Source organism: Necator americanus, chromosome II (assembly GCF_031761385.1).
Source record: "Necator americanus strain Aroian chromosome II, whole genome shotgun sequence".
NCBI classification, from domain to species: Eukaryota; Metazoa; Nematoda; class Chromadorea; order Rhabditida; family Ancylostomatidae; genus Necator; species Necator americanus.
Window position 1 is genome coordinate 3,122,432 of NC_087372.1, and position 10,291 is coordinate 3,132,722.

Genomic DNA, 10,291 nt, shown 5'->3' on the forward strand with positions numbered 1-10,291 from the left:
TGAACGTGAACATTAATATTTTCCTCGAATTTGATATCCTTTTATGTCTGCAATTAAAGACACGATTTGAGCACAATTTATTAATATTATTATTTATTATTTGAATACATACATACATGAGTGGAATTCACACACCACAAATAAAAATTAAATTTAAATAAACCAACAGCAATCAGAGTTAGCTATTATTTTTCTTCCACCGCTCGTCACGTGTTTTGAACAAATCAGTTGGCCAATTTTTCATATTTGTTACCTCCATTAGTGCACAGATCAGGTATTGTTTTATTCCAAATCACCTAAAAAAGTAATTTTTCATTTGATAATGTAATATCTACTCTAATTATTTTTTCTCATGCAAAAAATTTCTTCAAGAGATTTTCGTTAGGAATATTTCTTCCTAGATACAACCGTACCCCTCAAAAACTTACTCTGATTCTCTGGAGGAACGCGTTGAAGTAACTCTTTTATTGAATTCTCAAACCATCTCATCTTAGCCTCCTTTCGCAAAAGTTGTTCCTCAAGCCGTTCCAGGATTTCTAGCATCATTTCTTGTGCTTCCTCCAATTTAATGAGCCGTTGCAAAATTTCTCGCAGCGTTAAAGTTGTTTGGTCAGCTTCCATTGGGACGGGAAGCGCAATTTCCTCCTCTGTCCTATCTTCATCAACATCAAAGTCATATTCTTCTGGATGACCGTCTCCCATCATTTGTTCGATCTTCATCTCCTATGGGTTTTTCTGGATCTATGGAAACAACCTGAAAAGGTGAATATAGATCTTTGTTTACTAATTTGATTAAGTTTATTTATTTTTCTAAAGTGTAATTCGTACAGAGACACGAGGAAAACTTAGAACTTCAAAAATTAAATTTTTACATACCTTCGCTTCGTGTACGACTTGTCTTCACGATCTTTCGTCACTAAATCTATCCGGAACTCTTCAAGAACAACAGAAGTGAGCGCGATGTTCCTCCTATCACAGAAAACCAAAGCAAAGAATACAGGAACGTAATGCGCTGTTTCCTGAATCCACTAATTTTTCCCTAACCTTTTATAGAAGCTCTGCAGCTGGCCATTCGCCCACAGGCATATATTAGGAAATTAGGCCTCGCACTCCTGAGGTTGGTGTCATCCTTTAGGCATATCCACTGGATAAGCCTAACTTCTTAGGGCATTCTTGCGGTTACCTGTGAGCAGTCTTCACAAGCGTTCACTCTTTCACATTTTTCCTTGCATAAAATTGACTCCGGTGACATAATTTGCAACGAAGTGTGAACCGCTTCGAGCAGTTTCATTCCGCGTTTTTCTCTCTTTACTCAAAAATTATTCGGCTATCCAGCTGAGAGTTCATTGTTCTAATTTCTTGATGTGTTCAGATTAGTCAGCAAGGGAAGATCGTGTGATTTATTGGAAATGAAATCGTGAATAATTTTTAAAGGTGGATTATCAGTTCTGCACGGCCTGGAATTCCCTTGAAACCAAATGCGTTCCTCTGCGGATGTTGTGGTGTGACTAAAATCTAAAAAAAAAACTCACTGACGAATACTAAACGGGTTAAAATAGCGAATACTCCTTTTTCTGCAGCCTAAAAGTGAAGTAATCCGTCATGGTCATAGTATGTCCTTTAATTTTCAGCGGAACAGTGACGCGCACGTACCAATTGACTGTTGTAATATTAGAAAAACTGCGGTGAGAAAAAATACAAACTGAAAAGTATGAAAACATCCCACAGCATCAGCTGTGGCCGACAATTTCTCTCTTTTTTTGCAAATAAATATAATCTGTAGGGATTTAAGCAACAAAAAAACTGTACAATTAACCTCGATCAGAAAATTGGTACATTTACATTTTCTCCTCGTGATGTTTTTTTAAGAGAATAGCCTCGCGCGTCACAACACTGCGTTCACGCTTTTTTTTCTAGCGGTATATTTTTTCTGCAAATGAATGCCTACTGAACTCTACAGCTGAAAGCCAGAGAGGTGCCCGTAGCGCAGTCGGTAAAAGGTTAGGTTGCGATTGCAAGACGAGAGCTCGAAGCTATGCCAGTGCCATCTAAGCTCATCATCTTTCCGGACTCGATAAATTGGTGCCGGAATGTCCTGGGAGAAAAGAAAACACTGACTTGACACATTAGCTAGGCCCAGCAAGTCACTGTATTGGTTAGATACGCGTTCTTAAACCTCAAATGATTCTTAATTGAGGTGAATGGGTTGAAATTAATGGTCTCAACAATCAATTTAATCAATCAATCAATGAAATTTTATAACGCTGAGTGCGCATGAATTCTAACGTTTTTGTAGCTTAATCCATACTTCAGGCGTTACCAGCTCATTGGGTCTGGGACAGCGAGGGTTTCTTCTACAAACTCGGAGTTGTCGACTTTGCTGGATGTTCTGCTGTGAGTTCACTTAATTTCCACTTAACTTCACTTGTTTTTGATTTTTCTGAAGAAGAAGTGTGTCAAAAGTTTTTTTTTCCAATTATTTAACGTTTTCATTCATTTTGCGATGATTTCAAGTCGGTCCCAACCGCTTTCAAGCACAGCCGCTTACGCAACTGCGCCGAGCTTCATGTAGTCCTTATTCGACTCTAGCATGAAATTTAGCAACTGTTGTATACTGTATCCACTCCTCTTCATCTCTTTTTTTTTCTTTTTAATTTGCGGGTCGCTGCTATTGTTTTATTTTCATATTGCACCGAGGAGTAGTGCCTTTCGGTTCCGCATCGATGATAATTTGAAAATAACAACAGAAAAATGGACTTGTGAAGTGCTTACTCGGATCTCATCACTCGTAACGTTCCAGGTGCATATGGTTGGGGGTATTATTGGATTAATCGCAACCGTTTACCTTAAACCACGACGGAATCGTTTCAATGAGGATAGCGTTCATCAGATGAGTTCACCTACCAACGCTTTGCTAGGTAATTTACGTTCTAAAAATTTATTTGTACGATTCACTAAGCTTAGAGACGTAGATAATTAAAAGTCATTCACTAGTTACTTAATTTTTGTTCTTTTAAATTCTGTTAAGGATATTTCTACAGGTTTTTGCTACCATGAAACTTTAACTTTTTTTTACTCACCACCACTTATGTTTGCTCTGACAACCGCAACGCTTCCGCAGTACCCCACACCCTTTCTTTACCTCTTATGCGCTCTCTCTCTCCCTTCCTATCCATCCCTAACCAAATGTTCAATGCAATTGTTTGAGCGAAAGTAAACACCATAATTTAAGTATAATTAATTCGATTTGTAATTATAATACTATGATTTTAATTTTAAATTATAATTTAATTGCAAATCACTGTTGCTCTGAATAGTTTCTTGCTTTTTTTCTTTCTTTCGTTTCAACCATTCACTAACTTCATTCGGGATTGAACACTTAAGGAACGTTCCTCCTTTGGTGGGGATGGTTTGGTATCAATGCCGGATCAGTTTGGGGGATCACAGGTGGAAGATGGAGACTTGGTGCCAGGTAAGAGCTTTCACTTCCGTGTTGAACTCCGACCACAACACACACCGGTACTTCCACCAGTTCTTTTTTTTGTTGGTTTTTTCTCATAGATTTTGGTGTTTCGACAGTATACCCAAATAAATAGTAGCGGGAGTTTTATGGCCGACGACATTTAAAGGAGCCCCACGAATCTGGGATGGTACGGATTACTGGTGGAGTATTCGTATACGGGACCGTAGATTATTGAGAGAAGGGTGATTCTGTCCATTTCTTCCTAATTGCCGTAGAAAACGGTCCGGAAGATACGGCTTCGAGCGTTCCGGCGCACTATTTTCTACAACGAGTTCGATTGAAGCACGCCAGCGTTGTGCACGCGCCGCATCTTCCGGGCCGTTTTCTACGGCAATTAGGAAGAAATGGACAAAATCACCTCCTCTCCATAATCCACTATCCCGTATACGAATACTCCACCTGAAATCCGTACCACCTCAGATTCGTGGGGTGATGCCTGTAAGCTCTGAGTGATGAGGTCAATAGTTTTATTCAAGTATTATACATATACCGAACATTGATAACGTCACATCTGAGGCTTGAAATCAGTTACCTGAGTGTTTAAGTGTGCATTATTCCCGCCTACGTAACTACACCGCATTTCATGTCGTTTTTATCCGACTATAAATTTGTGCTGTATGTGAGCGTCAGTATAAACTTTTTTCAGAGCGGCTGTTGCTACGATTATGAGCTCTATTGGGGGAGGCGCGACGTCAATAGTGATAAGCTTTGTGAAAACAAAGAAACTACAAGTAAATTTCCTAATCAATGGTATACTGTCGTCGATCGTATCAATCACAGGTCAGAACTAATCGATTTGTTCTACTGCGTTCGAAAGTGTCCTCTCAAATGCGTGGATTATTCCAGCACTTTGCGCTGTTTCACGTCCATGGCATGCTCTTATAATCGGCGGTGTCTCATCGGCATTTTCAATCTCAGTACTACCGTTGTTGGACCGATTTAAAGTGGATGATCCTGTTGGAATTGTGCCCATACATCTCACGTCCTCTATATGGGGCATGGCTGCTGTTGGTATCTTTTGTGAAAAGGATCGATATTTGGTAAGTTCATCAGAATCACTAAAGCTACCTTACGTTTAAGAACGTTAAGCATTTGGTACACCCACGTACTGTTGGATCAAAATGACCTGAAGCCTGATACGGTTGTGCTTGAGATAGGATCATGACTAGCTCCAATCGAGCTGCAATCGAGATTAATGAGGGTCCCACCACCACTTTTAAGCGCAACCGATTACGGAGTTGCGCCAGGCTTCAGGTTGTTTTGCACGAATCGTGCAAGCGCAAAAAACTTTTTTCGGGTTAAGTTTGCGTCTTTTCCCATCACAGCAGCATTATCGCGGTTCCGAGAGAGAGAGAGAGAGAGAGAGGGAGAGAGGGAGAGAGGAGAGAGAGATGTAGTCCTCTACGTTCTCTCAGCACTGACATTCGAAAATTGGCATTGTCTCAGGCCTTTGTAGGAATCTCTCTATTCTTTTTATCCCGACTGATTCTCACTTTTCCAGGACTCTTCTCTTTTTTTTTTCTTTTTTTTTTCTTTTCCAAGGCTTGCTGACGTAAAACAACTCGTCGGCACTTCCTTTGGAATAAGCAAATCGGCGGAACTGCATAAATGTAGTCAGATAAAAAGTGTTTAGTCTGGTGCCACAAATGGCCTCGCGGGTCTGCTCTATTCGGGCCACTTCACTTTACTCGGAGTTCAACTTTTATGTACGCTGACTATTCTGGTATATAGCGCCACTTTTGGTTTACTGGTTCTTGTCGTAAGTATCTTCTATAAATTGCTTAACCCTTGACTTTGATTTCAAACACTAAATAAAATAAGAGATTAATTTAGCTGATAAGCAAGAGCCCTCTTGGTCTAAGAGTCACCGACTATGAGGAACAAATTGGAGCCGACGTTATTGAACACGGTTTGGCTGGAACGAATGTTGCCAGATATGTTATTGAGAAACCGCTGAGTACACGGTAAGAGCAATTATTTTATCATTTTATTTTACGGAGCTGTTTCGCTTATGTTGTTTTTTTTTCTCGATCACTTTCTCGATCATTTTTTCTCGATATTATTTCCTTATATTGTTCTTGAGCAATGGTGTAGGTCAAAGACTCAAATCTCAGAAGCGAAATATTCCATGCTTTCATTTTGAACTCGCAAACAGTTTATTGATTGAAAGCATTAAATACCGAACTCATTGTTGAATGTCGCTATTTATTAGTGTAACAGGTACAGTAGATGAATTTGACACAGTTCGGATGAACGAAATTGATATTAAACTCCAAGAAAACTTGTTATAATGTACAGTAACTCTTAATGGAAATCCGTTCCGACCTTTGAACGTAGCGCCGCCATCTGCATTCCATTTTTTAGTCGTGTTACGACAACTTGTCACATCTTCTGCACACCTCCTTTGCTTTTCTGACGATCGTAGATTCGCCTAGTCGCTGGGACATATTTATTTGCTAGAATACACCTTGGTTAAGATAACTGCCAAAACTATTCTTACATACCATAGGTTTTGTTCATTCTAAGCTGATCCACTTTTCCTTTTACAACTGTTATCGTCATGGGTAATTTAAAGTTACGAAATATATGTATTTTCCTTGAACCCAACATAACACGAAAGGTGACGGTGTTGGGGTCTCCCTAGCAAAAGAAAAGGTGGGGTCATGGGTGTAGATCATTCGCATGAGCGTGATCACGCTCAATTTCTTCCAATTGTCCTGAAAAACGGCGTGAGAAACGGCCATGTCGGTCGAATATTCCTACGAAGCACCTGTAACGTCCCACATCTGCAAGTGCAGGCGTACGCCCCACGTCTGCTAGCGGGAGAGAGAGAGAGCGTCAGCAGCCAATTGATTGTCCGCGACTCGTCTCCCTGCACTCGCATACGTGACGCGTTGTTAGGTGGCTCGTAGGGAAGTTCGATTGGCAGGGCCATTTCCCACATTTCTCAGAACAATAAGAAGGAAATGTGCATCAAAGCTCTCATACTTGTGATTTCCATCTCAAACCCCGTCTTGTCGCGGTGAGATCCCATCATCGTCAATTTCGAGATATGCCGGTTTAGACGTTCCATTGGTAGTAACATTATTGTTGTAGAGAAATCCCGAGATGATTTTCTTCATTGAAATTCTTCATTCAGGACATTCCAAACAGTAACAAAAGCGATAACAAAGTGGAAAATGTTGGCTAAAACGAAAAGTAGGTCGAAGCGAATGGAGCAAGCAAGACAGAAACGACTCGAAGAAGAACGAGCATTCACAGCTACTAATAATTTGAACGGAGCAAATGGAAGTACGTATTAACTGCAAATTATCAGCGTTGTTGTCTCTGTCTGCTCGTCAAAGCTGGTAGCCGTGATATTTCAGGCGCAATAACAGGCAACGGGGTTCTGTTGCAACATCGTCGTGTATCCAGGGTCTCTCAAGGAGCAGAAGTACGTTCACCTCGAGAAAGTGGCTCTAAATCGGATCCTGACCCGGAAGCACAAACGCACAACGAAGATCGTTCCAAACCGTCTTCACACAGGTAATAAGAGATTCAAAGTTCATTCCAACTTATATTCAATTCTCATTTCATTTCTATACTCGTATTCGCATTCGATTTTTTCTTATCTCATGAGTGTTTAAGCAAAATGCATATTCTTTTCTTTTCTGAAGATCTATAATAAACTTTGACGACAACGCGTATTTTCACTTTGAGGGTCGCACGGGTGTTAGGAGTAATAAATCCCCATACTGCTCTTTTTCAGTTCTACGATATCCACTCACGAATCATCACAGTCAGAAACAGCAGAGAACAAGAATACAACGGAAAGCTCATTCCAAAACGACGATTCTCAGGACCCCACCCAAGTTTCACAGCACTCAAGTGCTTCTACAAGCACTGATCGTCAACCAACAACCACGAACCGTCCTATCACGACAAGCAGCATTGCAGCTGCGGTCACTAGTACTAGGTGGGATGTCGCTTCAATTTTTTTTTGCTTAATTTTTACGTAATGTAAATTAATACGAACCTTGTAGACCGTCTACTGTTGGAAAGTTTGTGCGATCACCCCAAGCACGACCGTTGACACCACCAGATGATATTAGCATGGGTGAAGAAGCGGTGAGCAGCTCCGCTCCTGTGCCGTCCGGAAAAAACAACAAAATTGCGCCCCAGTAGACGAACGGAGTCGTTACACTTTGTTGGTTAATTGCCACGATCAACGTTGAGCAACGGATATTTCGTTGTTGTGGAATATTTTACGAGTATTTCATTTGTGTGCCTTCATAGACAAGATTAGAATATTCCACATTTCCATTCCCATTTCAATATTTGTTTTCTGATTTCTTCTCACGGGATCAGTATTTCATATTGTTTCTGTCTATGCCCGCTGGTACTTGTATTTGCCTTGCTGACCGCGACGCATCTGTTCTAACGCAGTCAACCTCGTCCTTCGTTCTGCTGAACGCGCATCGTGGCAGCTAGGCAAGTATAGGTAATGACGCATGTACTTTTCTAAAAAGATAAAATATATAACTTCTGAAGAAATATAAAATATTTGATAATAATACGTGTTGATGAGAATTTGCATGATAAAGTTGCTTAAAGGATGAGGAACTGTCTAAAAGTGTTGTTGCCATGTTTCTTACTGGTTGTTAGTATGTTCGTCTAAAACCTAACGTAAGGAGGTTCGACCATATTCTAGTTATGCTCACTATAGGTCACCATAGCTACTTCATTCCTTAGAAATAGCTTCTCTAAGGTAAAATCTAGTTGGTTCGCATTCAACACTGCTCCAGTCAAACTGTAGTTTAGAGCGCAAAAAAGGCTCCTAGAGCATGAAGATGGTTCTCAAATGTCAAATTCGGATTGCGGAAAGGTCAACTCTCAAGCCGTTTTCGGTTTCGTTGAAAGTACCTCATGATATGACTTAACTATTCATCTTCAGTATGCATGTTTGCATAGTTTGGTGTAATCACCACATTGGTAGTGTCAGCTCTATCTTCCTTTTTTTTCTCTTAGTAGCCAGAATGTCAAAAATCCTCGAAGGCTAATGCTTAAGGTTAATGTTAAGGTCAATGTTTAATGTTCAACGCTTCGATAGACTCAACTACTCACTTTCAGAGATTGACCCATTAATTGATGAACCTATGACTTCTCAAATATGGAAACAATTTCTCATTCAGAAACAGTTTTTGTGCTCCATGAACGTTTTTGCGCTCAAAAAAAGTACATCTCAATTAGAGCAGTGCTGAGTTCCCCCTCTTCCCCTCAACTATATTTTTCCCCTTGAACAAGATGTCTTCTACTCAACACCAATACTGATCATCCATACCCATACCATTTAAACTCATCAGTCAATGGAAATAGACAGAAATAAACTCCAAACAGTGCCATAGGACTGTAGAACTGAAGAAGATCTTCTGGATCAACTAACATGACTTCATTGTCCAAATCTTACACTTATCAAATCCACTGTTTCGCTATCGAAATTTTGTTGGGCCTCAAACATTTAAATAATCATCCGAATTCATTCGCCTCCATCTGTTTTTATCGTGAAGAAAACAAAATAGGAAATGTGGTGGTAATCTATTATCCAGGGACCTCCTACGCGTCGTTTAGCACAGCACTGAATGGTTCCAATTTACCTGGTGTATGTGAAGATTTCTTCCTTCCACGCGACACCAATGTACCCATCCAAGATATATTTTTCTAGTGGAGCGTGTTTATCCAGTTGAAAGAATCTTATTGGATACAAGCTCAGGTCATTTCGACTCGAGTGTATCATTCTTTCGTCATTTCTTATTTAGATCTTATAATATGTAGGTTTTGCGCGCATACACAAGTCTATCAGGGTAATTCTTAAAATCTGCTGATTCTAGCAACAATATAACATTCGTCAATTTTGAAAGAAATAGAAACGCATTCATACACGGGATAAAAGCAACACTGATATAGTCGGGTCAAAACGCAGGAGAAATTTTTTTTTTTTTTTTGGAAAAAGGGGGTTTTTTTTTGGGACAGTTGCGTAAGCGGTTGCTCTCGAAGCGGTGCGGTGGAGATACCGGTTGGAATCGAGGTGGGACCATCGCGAACTGCATCAACGGTGGTTGGAGGGGTCCTCAGTGAATCCTAACCGCTGCGCTCCACCGCTCCGAGCGCAACCGCTTACGCAACTGCACCGTGCTTCACGTCGTTCTGAACCTAAGACATTACTAAAACAAAAAAAAAAAAGAAAAACGTAGTTCAACTGATGGGCAAAATCTAGTGGAGGGCACTAAGTGGCGCTTTTATTTCTCGAGGTAAAAAATTGAATCAATCGGTGCCCTAAGGCCTAAGCATTATATTTAGAGGATTTATGACATGTAAACTAAAGTTACTAAGAGAAAAAAGTAAGTCTGAGCATAGGGAAATAAGCGCGACACTGAGTGCCCTCCATCCGACTACTTTTCTCCCCAAATGATGACACTTGTATACTCTCCATGAAACAAATGGCATGGTGTAACTAACAACTGTTTCATATACACATCAATACATGCGCCATAATGGAATAAATACATTTTTTTAAAACTATTCATATCAAATAAGGTAAAATAAGGACTTCGAAAAAAAAAACACTGAAACCTAGTAAAGAGGACCTCGAAGAAACACTAGAACCAATAATACGGAATTGACGACGTTGAGATCTTTCCACGAAACGATAGGGTTAAGAATGTAGATAACGAGAGCGAGATCAACCTCAATTCCTCCTAATTGTCCTCAAAAACGGCGCGGAAGACGGCT

At 40.2% G+C, this 10,291-nt stretch overlaps 3 protein-coding genes across 4 annotated transcripts; 1 reads left to right on the forward strand and 2 right to left on the reverse strand.

The window, feature by feature from the left end:
- Positions 1 to 282: 282 nt before the first annotated feature.
- Positions 283 to 720, reverse strand: RB195_016727 (uncharacterized protein; the record flags this gene model as incomplete). The annotated part of the gene is made up of 2 exons (XM_064183397.1): positions 283 to 296; positions 429 to 720. The coding sequence occupies 2 exons, from the start codon at positions 718 to 720 to the stop codon at positions 283 to 285; spliced, it is 306 nt and encodes a 101-aa protein (XP_064039278.1).
- A 21-nt stretch (positions 721 to 741) lies between these two features.
- RB195_016728 (uncharacterized protein) lies at positions 742 to 1,291 on the reverse strand (the record flags this gene model as incomplete). Its single annotated transcript, XM_064183398.1, has 3 exons — positions 742 to 754; positions 877 to 1,019; positions 1,184 to 1,291. The coding sequence occupies 3 exons, from the start codon at positions 1,289 to 1,291 to the stop codon at positions 742 to 744; spliced, it is 264 nt and encodes an 87-aa protein (XP_064039279.1).
- A 187-nt stretch (positions 1,292 to 1,478) lies between these two features.
- On the forward strand, positions 1,479 to 7,687 carry RB195_016729 (uncharacterized protein; the record flags this gene model as incomplete). Of its 2 annotated transcripts, none has more annotated exons than XM_064183400.1 (12): positions 1,479 to 1,502; positions 2,314 to 2,394; positions 2,801 to 2,918; positions 3,385 to 3,472; positions 4,170 to 4,303; positions 4,370 to 4,563; positions 5,157 to 5,282; positions 5,357 to 5,487; positions 6,663 to 6,814; positions 6,889 to 7,048; positions 7,272 to 7,478; positions 7,546 to 7,687. In XM_064183400.1, the coding sequence occupies 12 exons, from the start codon at positions 1,479 to 1,481 to the stop codon at positions 7,685 to 7,687; spliced, it is 1,557 nt and encodes a 518-aa protein (XP_064039280.1). The 2 variants fall into 2 exon arrangements, with proteins under 2 accessions (XP_064039280.1, XP_064039281.1); XM_064183399.1 differs by lacking the exon at positions 1,479 to 1,502 and adding an exon at positions 1,614 to 1,685.
- Between the last annotated feature and the right edge of the window lie 2,604 nt (positions 7,688 to 10,291).